General features: G+C 29.4%; 3 protein-coding genes across 3 annotated transcripts; 1 reads left to right on the forward strand and 2 right to left on the reverse strand.

The window, feature by feature from the left end:
- The first annotated feature begins 3,365 nt into the window (after window positions 1-3,365).
- On the forward strand, window positions 3,366-5,410 carry LOC123292870 (zinc finger protein 271-like). Its single transcript, XM_044873582.1, has 2 exons — window positions 3,366-3,444; window positions 4,686-5,410. Exons 1-2 carry the CDS (start codon window positions 3,366-3,368, stop codon window positions 5,408-5,410), a joined length of 804 nt encoding a protein of 267 aa, XP_044729517.1.
- Window positions 5,411-8,281: 2,871 nt separating this feature from the next.
- Window positions 8,282-9,601, reverse strand: LOC123292871 (putative zinc finger protein 702). Its single transcript, XM_044873584.1, has 2 exons — window positions 9,355-9,601; window positions 8,282-8,595 (listed from the first exon to the last, which is right to left on the reverse strand). The coding sequence occupies exons 1-2, from the start codon at window positions 9,599-9,601 to the stop codon at window positions 8,282-8,284; spliced, it is 561 nt and encodes a 186-aa protein (XP_044729519.1).
- Window positions 9,602-10,331: 730 nt separating this feature from the next.
- Window positions 10,332-16,282, reverse strand: LOC123291582 (WD repeat-containing protein 48 homolog). The gene is made up of 13 exons (XM_044871918.1): window positions 16,141-16,282; window positions 15,868-16,072; window positions 15,504-15,716; window positions 15,289-15,429; window positions 14,682-14,787; window positions 14,481-14,577; window positions 13,604-13,708; window positions 12,230-12,460; window positions 11,988-12,095; window positions 11,701-11,921; window positions 11,388-11,598; window positions 11,151-11,327; window positions 10,332-10,440 (listed from the first exon to the last, which is right to left on the reverse strand). Exons 1-13 carry the CDS (start codon window positions 16,168-16,170, stop codon window positions 10,348-10,350), a joined length of 1,938 nt encoding a protein of 645 aa, XP_044727853.1. The 5' UTR covers window positions 16,171-16,282; the 3' UTR covers window positions 10,332-10,347.
- Between the last annotated feature and the right edge of the window lie 86 nt (window positions 16,283-16,368).

Genomic DNA, 16,368 nt, shown 5'->3' on the forward strand with positions numbered 1-16,368 from the left:
AAGGTAATAAATTAAATTTTCACCATTTTTACGTTATTTGATAATAATTTACATGGAGACTGATCTAATTAATTTGGGAATCATATTAATCACGGTTTCATCATTTGGGAAAGTATAATTAATTTATTAATTACATTTATTTTTTAGTTGATTTTTTGTGGTTATATTAATGGCGGCAATATTCAAATGTTACTTCATTTACAATAATTTTGTTTTTTTAATTTATGTAAATGTTAAGTTTTATTTTGCCTTAAAACTGTTCTTATTCAACTGGGAATCGTTTGGGAAGATTTAGGAATATATTTTTATTATTTAGGACTGATTAGTTTTCATGTAATTAATTAGTTTTTCAAAGCGTATACTTAGAAGGTAAAAAATTAAATGTTCGCCATTTTTACTTTATTTGATAATAGTTTACATGGAGACTAATCTAATTAATTTGGGAATCACATTAAACACGGTTAATTTTTTTTGGATATATTAATGGCGGCAATATTCAAATGTTACATCATTGACAATAATTTTGTTTTTTTAATTTATGTAAATGTTTATTTGACATTAAAACTATTTTTATTTAATCGGGAAATTTTCAAACATTTGAATATTGCCGCCATTAATATAACCACAAAAAAATCAACTAAAAAATAAATGTAATTAATAAATTAATTATACTTTCCCAAATGATGAAACCGTGATTAATATGATTCCCAAATTAATTAGATCAGTCTCCATGTAAATTATTATCAAATAACGTAAAAATGGTGAAAATTTAATTTATTATCTTCTAAGTATACGCTTTGAAAAACTAATTAATTAAATGAAAACTAATCAGTCCTAAATAATAAAATTATATTCCTAAATCTTCCCAAACGATTCCCAATTGAATAAGAATAGTTTTAATGAAAAATAAAACTTAACATTTTAATAAATTAAAAAAACAAAATTATTGTCAATGAAGTAGCATTTGAATATTGCCGCCATTCATATATCCACAAAAAAATCAACTAAAAAATAAATGTAATTAATAAATTAATTATACTTTCCCAAATGATGAAACCGTGATTAATATGATTCCCAAATTAATTAGATCAGTCTCCATGTAAATTATTATCAAATAACGTAAAAATGGTGAAAATTTAATTTATTACCTTCTAAGTATACGCTTTGAAAAACTAATTAATTAAATGAAAACTAATCAGTCCTAAATAATAAAATTATATTCCTAAATCTTCCCAAACGATTTCCAATTGAATAAGAACAGTTTTAAGGCAAAATAAAACTTAACATTTACATAAATTATAAAATAAATTATTCAGTAATATTTGAATATTGGCGCCATACTGCTATATAACAATTAATGTACGGTTAATTAACATAACCTATCAATTAACTAAAAAATAGGTGTAATTAATTAATTATACATTCCCAAACTCTGAAACCGTGTTTATCGTAATTCCCAAATGATTTCCTTTCGAATAACATAAAAATTAAGTGGATTTAATTTCCTACCTGCTAACTATACGCTGAAAAAAGAATCATTAATTACAGGAAAACTAATAATTCCCAAATTCTAAAATTATATTCCCAAATCCTCCCAAACGATTCCCAAATGAATGGAAATAGTTTGAGTGAAAAATAACAATTTTACCTGCTAACTATACGGAGCTCCTAAATAACCATAAATCCATAGACATATATTTAAGTTGTTTTATCGAGGCCAACATAAAAAAAAAAATTATATTTTTAAAGCACACAGTTTAATTTAAGTAGTACAAACTTTTAATTCTGATTTAAAACAACTTATATTTAGTAAAATATAATTCCGAATAAATTAAATTTTACTCTAAAGGAATTCTCTTTGAATAAATCCCTATTAAAAAAATGCTAGTCGTCTATTTTAAATTAAAAAAAAAAATTATTAGGGTGCGATTTCATGGAACGTATGGCGCAGCTTCTTGCGTCTTTGATAATAATCAGTGGCGGATTTAGAGATTTGCCGCCCGTAGGCTATTCAATTTTTGCCGCCTCTAAATTTTGATATCTTAGTTCACAATCATATCAATTATCTATCAATAAAATTGCAACTTTATGATTTTTAAAAATTAGTCAATATTTTTTACGCATAAAGAAATAACTTTCTGGAATAGAATTTGACAATTTGCAAACTTGCTGCAGCAATCATGATTAGACCATCGATATTGTATCAAGATTGAATTGTGTAAGGAGATCTCATAATTATTAGGTACACGGAGAAAAAATTATAGTAATTATCAGTGAAGAAAATATGTAAAAATAACTAAATTTCGACTATAATATGGAATCGCTATTGCGATATTCTAAAAATTCATGATCATTACATTATAATCAAAAGCGTTTAGCAATTGTTTATGCAGAGATTTTGAGATATTTATTATTTAGCACTGTATATAGGACTATATTTCGGTTTTTGTTGAATATTTTAATTCCTCTATAATTTTTGAAATTCGTATTTTGTGTGTGTATTATAATTTTTTCTAAATTTTGTCAATCGAAATAAAAAATTTATGAACTAAATTTGCCGCCCCTTAAAATTTGCCGCCCTAGGCTCCAGCCTACTCAGCCTGCTGGTAAATCCGCCACTGATAATAATATCATCAGAATACCATCTAGATAAAAAGCAGCGATAAAGATGAAAATATTTGAGCTTTAATTAACGCTGGCTGGTATCGTTTAATTGACGCTAAAAATGATATCGACCTGAATTACAATCAATATTTTGAAGCATTTTTAAAATACTTTATACAGGCAGTTGCGCTTGTTAGATTATTTAATAATTATTTATAAAACATTGCAATACAAAAGATATTATGTTAATATCTTTATGTTTATATATATATATATGTGTCGTTTTTTTGTTGATCCAAATAGGATAAGGAATAACATAGATCGATAAGTTATTTGACGCTTGACGTTCGATTTTGACGTTGCTTTTTATCTAGATAGCACTCTGATCAAAATGATACCATGTGATCAAATTTGAACCTTAAAGCTATAGCGTCAAGCGTTACCATGAAATAGCACCTTTATATCCTAGAATATAAAAAACAAAATCACAAATTATACATAGTATTGTCTATTTGACATTATAATAAATTATGGATGAGTTCCGTAATATTCTCCAGTATACTGGCCAGTGCTGATGACGCCATAAACCGAAGCCATACTGGTGAATCGTTCCGAAATGTACTGATCAGTGTGTGTTTATATATTCTTATTGTATTCGTCAATTACGAGTAAGTCTTTTTTAGATGCCATTATTCCTTCTTAATGAACAATAAATAAATAAATTTCTTGCACAAACACTCGATGAACACATGTACACTATCATGCCCGTTTTACCAGTACAATATGGTGTAGTATACCAGTGCAATATGGCATCGATTTCAGATGTCATGGCACTGGTCAGTATACTGGTGAATATTACGGAACACACTCTGGGGCTGTTGCTCTCCCTGGAAGTTTGAACGTGCTATAGATTTTTGTTTGCTAAGTATGTGCTCATGCCATTATACCGTTAATTATTTTTGCCCCCCTCTACATCAAAAATTCCTGTTTTACTCCCCCCTCCCTTGGACCTAACGCTGGATAGCCCATGATACCAATAGACCTTTTCATTTCAATAACGATACATTATTCTTCGTACAGACAGTAATAAGTTGGACAAAGATTCAAGATATTTGTTATTCATTTTATCACATTAGTTTTTTAACAAATTGTTCGAAAAAAAGGTAATCACTTTTTCAAATGAAAAGGTCTGTCGGCGTAAGATTGTATAATCGGATACAAAAAGGCTGCCAGATTGCCTTGTATAATTGGATACAAAAATAAAAATTCGAACGTGAAGTAAATTTTGTGAGAGTTAAAATACCGATTATTTGAGAAAACGAGAGATCTAACATTTCTTAATCGTAGATGGCGTGATGCGCTTGTCGCTCTTTCGAAAATTATTCTAATCGAAATTGGCGCTCTCTGAGTAATATTCGTTAGCATTACAAGTAAACGTAAAAGGGACTTTTTAACCCAGCGCCACTTGCTACTAGACTTGCTACAGCACCACTTACAGGCTATTTTTTAACAATTTTGTCGCTCTGTATAATGAGATTTGATTCTGTATAATTTCAGTGACCGAGCGGTATAAAATAAGTTGGCTCTACTGGTAGCCCTGTTGCTAAAGCCATTAAGCGGTTAGCCCATGAAGGTTATAAGAAGGAGAACGATCGCTATAGAAAATATTGTCCCCGAAATATGGATAAAATAAGTGAGGCGCTGCGACCGCTAAGTAGTATCAATAAAATCGGGCTGTTGTGCGCTAATTTGAAATGATATATCAATTTGTACATTATGCAACTAACTTCATCTACTTGTACTCATAAACAGCTAACTTCGCAGATACTACTTCTTGATGACAGCGCGGCTGGTGGCTGAAAAATGAACTATAAATTCTACAAATTTTCAGGGACAGACCCGCTAAACGCTAATGCTTTAACACGTAGCGATCGTTCTCCTTCTTTATAACCTTCATGGGTTAGCCATAGAATAATATAGTTGAAGTTTAAAAAACAATACCATAAAAATGTCTAATTATTTATTTATTGATATGAATAATCATAAAAATGTTAAAATTGAACAACAAAATATTAAAAGAGAGTTGATAATTAACGATAATATTGATGATAATCAACAATCAATTTACGGCGAATCTTCTAAATTAAGTACAGAATTGATAATTAAAGCTGAAATTGATGATAATCAACAATTAATCAAACATCAAAACATACAATTGGAACAATTAAAATCAGAATTGATTATTAAAAATGAAGAAATCGAATACAGTTCACAATCACTTGATGCAGAATCCATCGATTATTTGAGTATAGAATTGGTGTATAAGAATGATAATGTTGATGAGAATGTCAAAAATGAAAATCAACTGCCTACGGAACTAATAATAAAGGATAAAATATTAGAAGAACGTGAAAATGGTTTAGCAGAACATACTATAAAACCGTATTCATGTAATATTTGTAATAAAAAATTTTCACAATTTCAAAAATACACTTTTCTTGAGCATAAACGTTCTCATAAGAAGGAAGAACAAATAGAACAACATTATTCATGTAATATTTGCGAAAGAAAATTTTCCGATCCAAAAAATTTGATTGAACATAAACGATTTCGTCACGCGATAGAAACAAATCCAGAAAAACCATATTCATGTGATGAATGTAATAAAAAATTTTTTCAAAAATATGGTTTACTCGAGCATAAACGAATTCATCAGAAAGAATTATATTCTTGTAATGTTTGTAATAAAGTATTTTCACAGAAATACGGTTTAATTCAACATAAGCGAACCCATAAAAATTATTAGGATGTTTATAAATGTCATGTTTGTGCAAAAACATTTTCTCAAAAATATGCTTTAATTGACCATCAGTCAATTGAACATTCGATGTATATAGGTAGAAAAATGTAAAATTTTACATGACATGTTTGTGCTAAAACATTTTCTTAAAAATATGTTTTAATTGAACATCAGTCAATTGAACATTTAATTTATAAAGGTAGCAAAAAGAATATTTATGATAAAAAATTATCGCAGAAAATGGTTCAGTTAAATATAAACGAAATCATATGGAAGAAAAATCTCTGCTACAATTCACAAACATTATCGTATGTTCTTTTTGTACGCTTACCCTAGCGAGTGTGAGTAAAAGAGCACAGACATGGTAGCTATCAATTTGATGTACATTCTGCAAATACTTATAATTTAAGAATTTAATAGTAGAATTAAAGTAAATTTTTTAATTCAGTAAAATTTTTGTATTTTTAATTTCTTATTCAAAGTTAAACCCGCTACTTACGCCTTTCCCCCTGCCAAAGCTGCATTCATTTTTAGACATCTTTTAAAATATATGGAAAAACAAGCGAAAACAAACAATTTAGAGTAAGAGCCAGCGCCTGCCAGACACACATTAAAGTATAAAAGCTGAAATTTTTTTTGCGTATTCTCACTGGTGTAGGGACCAATCTTTGGGGGCTACAAACCTTGACTAACGGTTCCTTCGGTAGGTAGTAGGTAATCAGGGGCGCAGTACCCGAGCTCGCTCACGTTAAAGTATAAAAGCTGAAATTCACACAGAGTGTTCAAATGACCATTTTAAGTCAATATTGAAAAAGACATATCAATCCATCCAACTAACATTAGAAGACATATCGGTCAAATATTCAATAAGTAAATCGTCATAGTTGTATAAGCCATAAACGGTTAGTGATACAAAAAAAATTAGTTTACAAAAAAGTAGGTAATTTAATTATCTACAATAAAAGTTATTACCATTTTTGGTCTAAAGCGCACGGTTATGGAGATATAGCCTAAAACGGTTTTCCTTAAAATGGAGGCACTTCCCCCGCTTATTTTTGTAAGGATTTTGTGCTTATACATTCAGTACGTGATACTGAACATATTTAAATAATAAAATAACTCTTGCAGTGAAATAAGTTCATAATCATGGAAGAAAATGTAGATAATTGTGTATTTTTGCATTTGACCTTCTACTACGTCTGGGGGAGTGTTAACCCCTTCGGATTGATCTGTCTTTTTCAATATTGACTTAAAATGGTCATTTGAACACTCTGTGTGAATTTCAGCTTTTATACTTTAACGTGAGAGAGCTCGGGTACTGCGCCCCTGATTACCTGCTACCTACCGAAGGAACCGTTAGTCAAGGTTTGTAGCCCCCAAAGATTGGTCCCTACACCAGTGAGAATACGCAAAAAAAAAATTCAGCTTTTATACTTTAATGTGTGTCTGGCAGGCGCTGGCTCTTAGTCCAATTGGCTGAATTAATTGTTTGAAATGCCCTGTATAGTAAGAGTTGAATGTTAATGCTTGCATTATTTTTAATAAATTAGCCATTTATTTGGTTTTCACAGTGTACACAGTGATGTTTACAAAAAAATGTTTCAAACAAAAATTGTTAATTTTTTTAAAAGAAACATTTTTTGAATTTAAACTTTTGTTTTATCTATAACGGTTTGCAAGATAAGTCCTACCGAGCCAGGACGCAATTGACGTATGTTGCTCATTTACGAACTCAAACTCATTTTTTACCTTCTAAGCACACTATAAAATTTTAGCTTCCTATCTCTTTTCGTTTTTAATTTATCGGTTTGAGACAGACAGACGGAAATGGACTAATTAGGTGATTCTATGAATACCTATAGCTAAATTTTATTCGTATTATCAATATTGTTAAGCGTTACAAAAATACAAACTTGGGACTAAAATTATTATATTTTAATACATATTTCATATATTGTTGTGTACCAAAAGGTCTTAGGCTGCCAACACAAGTCTTAATATTTGAAAAGGAAAGACTTTGAGAATCCTTGGGGATGAAAATGACGTCTTACAAAATAAACACTGATATACTGATATTTCGTATATTTATTTTATTCGGAGACTTTAAAATATGTTATATTAAATTAATCACTTGTGTTTTTTATTACAAATTTAGTTGCACTTGAAGTTCTTTAAGTTGTAATAATTACTGTATGATTCTAATCAATTTCCAATGTCTTTAAATACAAAATTTTTATATCAAAATATTAAATATTGTGACGTAAAAATTAAAATATTAAATATTAATTTTGCTCCCAAGTAAATATAATCAGAACCATGCCGTTAGATCACAAATTAGACCTCAATTCAATTATTATGATTGTTAACATAAGTAACTTAATAATAATAATAACCAATATAAATTAGCTGACTAGATTAATGAATTAATATTTCAAATTAGGTTATTTAAAATATTATTACTTAATAATAATATGAATGATTTAGTGTGTTAGAACCACGTTTTTAAGGATAACGCCGTCCGGGGCCTAGCAATATACAGGGTATAAAAACCGGGAAACGTTGATCAAAGGATGTAGGATCTAGTATGATATGAATTTGTACATTATTGAATGATCATCTTTGTTATAAAGGAAATGAGGAAAAAAATAGAACAATATTTGTTAATTCACAACGTTTCGATACCTTTAATAAATCTTCATAAAGCAAATAAACAAGTTGGACAAAAAAAAAATTATTTTTTCAGCAGTTATATCTAACTTACTAAGTCCGCAAGGGAATTGAAGTAGCCAGTCATCAGTCACTCCTCGTTAAAAACTTATGAAGAGCGTTTATCATTTAATGTGTTTAATCAGGCTAAAACACTCATTAACTTTTATATCAACTTTTGTTCTCACTATGCATTTTTTTATGCAGAACTAGTTGCTGATTAACAGTAAATGTTTTATCACAATCATCGCATGAATATGGTTTCTCTCCGGTATGAACTCGTAAATGCACCGTTAAATTATTTCGACAGGTAAATGCTTTTTTACAAATATCACATGAAAATGGTTTTTCTCCCGTATGTGTTCGTTTGTGTTTAACTAAATAGTCGCCGCAGGCAAATTTCTTATTACAAACATCGCATGAATACGGTTTCTCTCCGGTATGAATTCGATAATGTGCAATTAAATTAGTTTTGCGGGGAAATGCTTTTTTACAAATATCACATGAAAAAGGTTTTTCTCCCGTATGAATTTGTCTATGTTTATTTAACAAATTTTGACATGTAAAAGTTTTATCACAATCATCACATGAAAATGGTTTTTCCCCGGTGTGATTTCGTTTATGCACAATTAAATTGGTTTTGCAAGAATATACTTTATTACAAACATCACATGTAAAACGTTCTCCTGTATGACTTTGATAATGATAAGTTAAATTACTTTTATTGATAAATTTTTTATTACAAATATCACATGAAAAACGCTTTTTGCCCGTATGATACTCTTTGTGTACAATTAAATGATGATTTGAAGAAAAATTTTTATTACAAACATCACATGAAAACGGTTTTTCCCCGGTATGAATTCGTTTATGTACATTTAAATTATTTTTACAACTAAAAGATTTCTCACAAACATCACATGAAAATGGTTTTTCTCCGCTATGACTCCGTTCATGTATTTTTAAATGATCTCGACATGAAAATTTTTTATCACATTGTTTGCATGAATGTGGTTTTTCTCCAGCATGAAGTCGGTTATGTTTATTTAAACTGGACTTACAAGTAAAGGTTTTGTTACAAATTTCACATGAAAAAGGTTTTTCTCCCGTATGAACTCGTTTATGTAGAACTAAATGATGTTTTAAGGCAAATTTTTTGTTGCAAACATCACATGAAAAGGGTTTTCCTCCCGTGTGAAGTTGTTTATGTTGATCTAAATATTTTTTTAAAGAAAATCGTTTACTACAAATATCACATGAAAACGGTTTATTATCTTCACTTTGATGAGAAAATGTTTTTTCTGAATCTTCATTTGGAAAAGTGTTGTTTTCAGTGTGTGCTGAGGTTGGTTCAATTAAAAGACCTTCTTCGAATGGTTCACCATAGAAAAATTGTGGTTCACCTTTAATTATTATAAATTGCTTATTTAACTGTTCTTGTAGTTTCGTATCTCCATTTTGAATTCTTAATTGTTGTTCTTCCTCTAACATTTCTTCTTTAATTATTATTTCTGTATTCAAATTTTCAGTTTTAATATCCTTGCCTTCAATTAATACGTTATGAAATAAATTATTTGACATTTTTCATTTATTTGTTCAAATTTTAGTGGCAGAAACTTCTTTTTGGTTTGAAAGTCACTTGACAGTAAAATAAAAACTAAAATAAGGCAGCATCATAGACTTATAAAATATAGATCGGGTCGAAAATACGAGGAACTCTTAATTAATTTATAAAACAAGTTAATTGTTGAAATACCATGGATAGATAAGGTTGATTACGCAACCATTTGTTTTTTACGTCGTGTAAGTAAAAAAAGATAGCCACTCTTACACACAAAGTAATAAAGAGTATCTTTCTTCCCACATCCTCAGTAGTATTATGCTAGAAACAAACAAACACATACTTCCAGTAAATTTTGTGATAAAATTTTTTACTGAATTTTTCAAATATTCTTAAAGGATAATCAGAGAGCAAATTCAATCCTAGAGATTATTAAACGTAATTTTTACGCTAAGGAAGTTTTCAAAGGTAAAATATTCATAGACTTCAATAATAAAATAAACCTAATACAGTCAACAGGGATTAAAATAAAGATGTAAGAACAATAATAGTAATTAGTTTTATCGAAAATTTTATTATAATTATTTTATACATGAATTATTTTCTTCATTCACTAATTTACATAAAATTATTTAAAAATATAATATATTATATCACAATATAAAAATGCATAACACTATTTAATAACACGATAATATAATGTTAAATCGGCGGTTGATTTCCATATAAAATGTTTTACTGTGCGTAAATCCATAGATGGGTCTAGTACCTAAAAAAGTGATCACGAATTATAAAATAATTAAAGTCATATTAAACGAAGTTATTCTAAATAATTATGTTATATTAAACGACACAATATATATATGCTTGGAATTGGCATTATGAGTCCGAATCATGGCAGCGACAATAAGTTATTGTACTCTATTTGAGAAATATCTAAAAACATAATATTGAGATTACTTGGGAAAAGGCAGTCGGGAAATGTTAGTTTTAGTTTTTAAAATTCAATTCAAAGTTATTACGCCATGTTATTACGTTACACAGTGTGTAAATTAAAAAATTTAAATTATTATCATAAAAAGTACTAATTAATTTGTTTACACAACCAAATGACGTCATGGCCACAGAGCAATATGGCCTACACTGCATCCAGCCCTTTCGTCAGATTACACACGAAATTAGAAAATGTAAAAGTTAAAAGTATCTGTATGACACATATCGATTGAATAAAAATTTTAAGTTTTTTTTTGTGGTTTATTAGCACTATAGATTCTAATTGAGACACTGTTCGAAAATAAATTCCTATTGTCAATTAATTTTTTGACACTTCTTAGATTTTTCTAATAATTCACGGTCAATTATATTCTTTGATAATGCCTGATTTTCCAAGTTTATGACACCCTAATTTTAGAAAATGTTTATCCATGTGGTGAGCTTTATAAATATATTACTTTGGATTTGTATAAACCCAATAATTACCTGATCATTGCAAAGTAATTCAACTTGAACATTCGAATTATTTGCATTATTATTTGTCGGTGGTGTATCATTCTCAGTGCCTGTAGGAGATCCAGATCCCGCTTCACCTAAAATCTTCTCTATAACATGCTCAGCAACTTTTTTACATTGTATGAAATCATTCGCAGCTAAACGATCCTGAAAGAAGCCAAAAATAATTCAAAATACCAATTATAACGTTTTTAAAAATTGGTTTACCTTTTTAGCACCTTGCTCATGTTTTAATGTATTAGTACCTGGTCCTAAATATCGAAATAGGAAAAATGATACTTTTTGAAATCTTTGTACGTCGTTTGGATCATCTTTAGCGGCAAGCCATGTTGGCATCATGTCACTTAATAAAATACTTTCGGATTCACCAGACATATCATTGACTAGAATTCGATACAGGGTTCGTCCGCTTACTTCACTGTTGAAGAAAAAATTTTTTATCATTTTAGGATTACAGGAAAATGTTACTCGCAGTTTCAGACTACGCAAATGAGATGAAATAGTATTAAAGGATACCAACCTTAAAACAACAGGTGTATGTGGAGGTACACTAATTATATTTCCTGGTGAGTCTGCATCCGCTTCAAAATTTCTCCAATTTTGTAATAATGCTTGACGCATTAAGCGACCATAATTCACTTTATGATCTGGATCAACTCCTTCAACAAGACCTGCATCTTTAGCATTTACCCATGCACAGAAACAATCTGTTTCATCTTGTCCCAAATTTATTGTCACCATCTACACAAACAGTCATATTTTAGATTATGTCTAAATTTAAATCTTATCGAATAATCGAAAACTTACTCCAGTTTTAAGATCTACATTAAACCAATTTGGTACGTACATCATTTTAAAACGTTTTTTAATTTCTTCATCATAATCCACTTGACCCAAATCTTTCAATTTGATTGCCTAATTATGAAAATTAAATTAATTTGGAAAGTAAAAACTATCGCTAATACGTACTGAGAATTATTAGAGTCTCTACTCTTTAAAATTCTAGCTAAAGTGAATAGCTGTACCTTAACACCTAAAATACAACTCACCTTCAAAACATCATATAAAGCAACATTATTTTCACTATCCTTAGTTAATATATGCCTTTTATCATTTAATACATGGAAATGTGTTAATCGTGGTGCACCAGGAATGTGTAGAACAGGAACCGGTAATACTTCACAATTCATTGAAATATCACCTTCATAATAATCATTGTTCGAGGACATGCTTACTTTTGGTATTCGATAACAATTTAAATCTGAAGATGATGTGGCTACCTAGTTTTATAAAAAAAAAGGAAAGTAAATTGATAAAAAAAATAAATTTAATTGTTTATATAAACTACATTTTAGAGTGACAGGACACAGTTATTAAGGGGTTATATCCAGTTAGAATTTTCAAAGGAGCGACTTTTTTGCATTTCCGAAATGTACACATATTTAAGTACATTCTTTGGAAATTTCAAGTTGTTCCGAGAAATATTTACAAAGAGAAACGACTCGACCGATCGGTTCGAATTTTTACACAATCTTCTTAGATATTTTCCCCAGGTATTAATCCAGGGAATATGATTTCTGAAAATTATTTCGAGATTTTAGATCACTTTGAATTAGGAAATTTTATGAAGAATTTTGATTTTTTTTTAAAGCCGCCATTTTGTCAAAAATTAAAATTTGATTTTTCTTCGATTAACACCTGTATTAATCTATGGACTAAAGGAATTTTCTGGATTTTTCTATTTTAGATAATCCAAAAGAGATATGGTACTAACCGCCGGACTCCTTTTTTGAAGGACCTCAAGGATTTCGTCTACAGGAGCAGTACCATGTCAAATTTTTGAAAGCGGACAACGGGATCTTAAACGTAAAAAATATCCTATATGTATACGTTTTTTATTTTTATGTAAAATAAATGGTCTTCCAAAAAAAAAAACCATAAAAAACGTGTTTATTTGCACTCGGAACTGGATATAACCTCTTAAGGATTATTATTTTAAGAATATATCATGACCAGGCATATGCACAAATGATTATTTTCATCTCTATAGGGCATACTATGTATGTGTATTTTATGTATATACATGTATGTATGTATCTATGTATTGTATCCATCCGGTAATAAATAAATAAATATCTAAGTTGCTATTTTTGTCGTCGCTAATTTGCTGACACTTTGACCTCCAAATTAGTGACCAATAACACATTTCTCTTCTCTAATCATTACGGCGGACTTTAAATTTTATTTCAAATACCTTAAGTTCTCATTAATTATTTTTGATAATTTAATAGTCAAATTAGGGAATAAGATGTGGAGAAATTGAAGAATTTAAGTTTTTTCTCAGTCAATTAATTGGGTTTCTAACGAATATGTCGTTAAAGTGCTCTTAATGAATAATTATAAACGAAATTTCTTTGGCATACCCATAACGATTGTTGATCAACTGTATAACACAATTTTAGTATTGGAGCCTTTTCACTGCACACAAGTGTACTGTTATTTGGGTTTCTTAAATCTGTTAAAAATACCTAAAAAACAAAACAAAAATTAAAATTTTTACATCAGTAATAATATTACAGAATTAAGGTAGCTTTACATCGAAATTAATGCCATTATACTTCTATTATTGAGATAACAGTTTTTCCTCCGTGAAAATTTCCTAAACTGGGTCTTCTCTTTTAGGGAAACTGGAAAAGATTAATTACGCGCTAAGCTTAAAATTTATTGAGGACGGTTTTTAAATAAGAAACTGACAAGTGTAATTTACAAAATATAAGCCCCCTCCCTTCTGATTTTCTTGAAACATAGCTAAGAATATTCTCTATCAAATTACCTTTTAAATAAAAAAAAAAAACTTCATTCAAATCTATTTAAGGGCTACGGTGCTGCAGATAGACACACATAGCGGCCAAACTTATAACACCCCTCTTTAAGCGTGTGGGACTACTTAAATGAAAAAATTTAAAGTATCTCATTTTTTTGAGTATGGTAAATGATTTTTGTCATAAATTTTAAGCAAGAAACGCTGTTAAAAATTTGGTACCCTAGAAGGAAAGGTCCCCATCTTTAAAAATTTCATATTTAAAAAAGTTATTAGATACGATCATCATAAAAGCCTCTCAAATACTATTAGGCCAAGTCCTTATACTTAATGGATTAATTTTCGGGTGTGTACGTCCCGTTATACAATGTTGTTAACGTCTCTGGCATTATTTAAAAATTTTATTAATTCAATATCAAGGTTTTTAAGCAATAACATTTTGCTATAAAGCCACCTTAATTTATAAATTTTGTTTTTACTTGTTGATCGCGACCGCCTGATAAAATATGAGTAAATGAATCGTTAGCTATTAAAGACCAAACAGCACCATCGTGTACTCGAAGTGTTTGTATACACCTATGAATAAAAAATTTCGAAAAAAAATTCAATTACTGAATGTGCTATAAACAGTTCTCCAATTTCGGAGAAGATAATAAACTTATTAATTAAAAAATTTATACCTTTGTTCACCTAAACACCATAACTTAATTGTTCCATCTGAGCTAGCGGATAAAATTTGTTTGCCATCATTTGAAAGCTGTAATGCTTTAACATTATCTGCATGGCCTAAAAAATTTACAAAATTGAAAATTTTGTTTGTAAGAAAATCCTAAGACTGGGATCATATTATACGTTTTAGCTATACATTGCGTTAAATAAAGCTGTTTACGCGAACGTCAAGTTCAACTTAAATAAAAACACGTAGTTCTAATAAAAAACGTGCGTTAAAATCGAAGCAAATGGGACCTCAGTCCATAAATTCGAGTTTTGTTTTTTCTTATCATTGAATATATAAAATAATGAACTAGGGAAACAATCAAAAGGCTTAACTAAGTCAATCTGGAAGGGCTACATTTTGTCTTTGTCAATATTAAACAAACAAAGCTTGGATTGATATGAAAGTTGTATCTTAACAAGATATCAGCGCGATCGATTTAAATATTGTCTTGAAAACTGTAATCGAAGTATATACTCGAAATTTGATGCTTATCGGAGATCAGCAGCTTTCGAAATTCCAATAAATTATTATACAGTCATAGAAATGTGTAACATAAATTTAAAATTTACCTTTTAATTTAATTTTTTTATGGCAATTCCGTGGATCCCAAACTCGCAAAACTTTTTCTGTAGAACCGCTAACAATGATAGTTCCACGTGGATCCATCGCAAGACTATATATTGACTCTTTATTTCCTGTTAAACTTGAGGCTGTAAACAGGCGAAAAAAAAATTTTAGATGAAGGTACGATTTATTTATCCGAAAATATACTATGAATACTTACTGGTAACTGTGTTATTACTGGCAGTTAATGCTGTTAGAGTATTAATATCCCACAGGAATATCGCTTTATCCAATCCAGCCGATGCAACTTGTTCTTTTTCTCGAGCGTAGGCAAGTGCTTTAACATAATCCTTATGCGTACGTAAAGTTGACATGCAAAATCCTCGTGGAGCATTCCATACTTTGACAGTTGTATCAGCACTAGCCGAAATTACTGAAAATTTTATATTTCTAATTAATGCCGCCAATTTTTCAGCTTTTGAGTCAGAATGTACGATAATTTACGGTATTTATAATTGTCTCGTGATCGACAAGTGTACGATTTCCCAGAATCAAAATAAGAAAATTAATATCATGTAACTTACAATTTTTACCGCCGCAACAAACAACAATATCATTGACCCAATCTGTGTGATGTTCCATGCTATGAACGTATTTATCCTTATTCCATACCCTTATTATACTATCACGACCAGCGGTATACAGTCGACCCAACGCTGGGTCAACCTGTAACGAGTTAATACCCGAACGATGTCTTTTCTCTTCTGCATCTCTTATTACAAATGACACCTATTTTTATAAATATTTATCAATTAAAATGTTGTTAAATATAAGACTTTTATTTAATATTCACTTACTTGTACTTTTTTACGTCCAGTTTGTGACATTTTAAAATATATTTTTGAAATATAAATTACTTAATTTAATACATTTTTAATTACATATACTTGTTTTATTAGTTTATAAAATACGTCATGAAACAGTTTTTGACATTTCTTCAATCATAACCAAACTAATATGCACTGATCTACCACATTATATCTGGATTGCCATAGAAAAAAATACTCTGGATTGTATATTTTGGG

This window comes from Chrysoperla carnea, chromosome 2, assembly GCF_905475395.1.
Source record: "Chrysoperla carnea chromosome 2, inChrCarn1.1, whole genome shotgun sequence".
In the NCBI taxonomy this organism is placed as follows: Eukaryota; Metazoa; Arthropoda; class Insecta; order Neuroptera; family Chrysopidae; genus Chrysoperla; species Chrysoperla carnea.

Bases quoted from the DNA above. Each gene is read 5' to 3' on its own strand.
- LOC123292871 (XM_044873584.1), bottom strand. From the start codon at position 9,601: ATGTTAGAGGAAGAACAACAATTAAGAATTCAAAATGGAGATACGAAA. The intron at 8,596-9,354 runs GTAAACGATTTT...TTTGTAAAAAAG, and splicing joins GTTTTCATGTGATATTTGTA to CATTTCCCCGCAAAACTAAT.
- LOC123292870 (XM_044873582.1), top strand. From the start codon at position 3,366: ATGCCCGTTTTACCAGTACAATATGGTGTAGTATACCAGTGCAATATG. The intron at 3,445-4,685 runs GTATACTGGTGA...ATATTAAAAGAG, and splicing joins AGATGTCATGGCACTGGTCA to AGTTGATAATTAACGATAAT.
- LOC123291582 (XM_044871918.1), bottom strand. From the start codon at position 16,170: ATGTCACAAACTGGACGTAAAAAAGTACAA. The intron at 15,717-15,867 runs GTAAGTTACATG...TAAAATTTTCAG, and splicing joins TTGTTGCGGCGGTAAAAATT to TAATTTCGGCTAGTGCTGAT. The intron at 11,922-11,987 runs GTAAGTTTTCGA...CTGTTTGTGTAG, and splicing joins ATGTAGATCTTAAAACTGGA to ATGGTGACAATAAATTTGGG.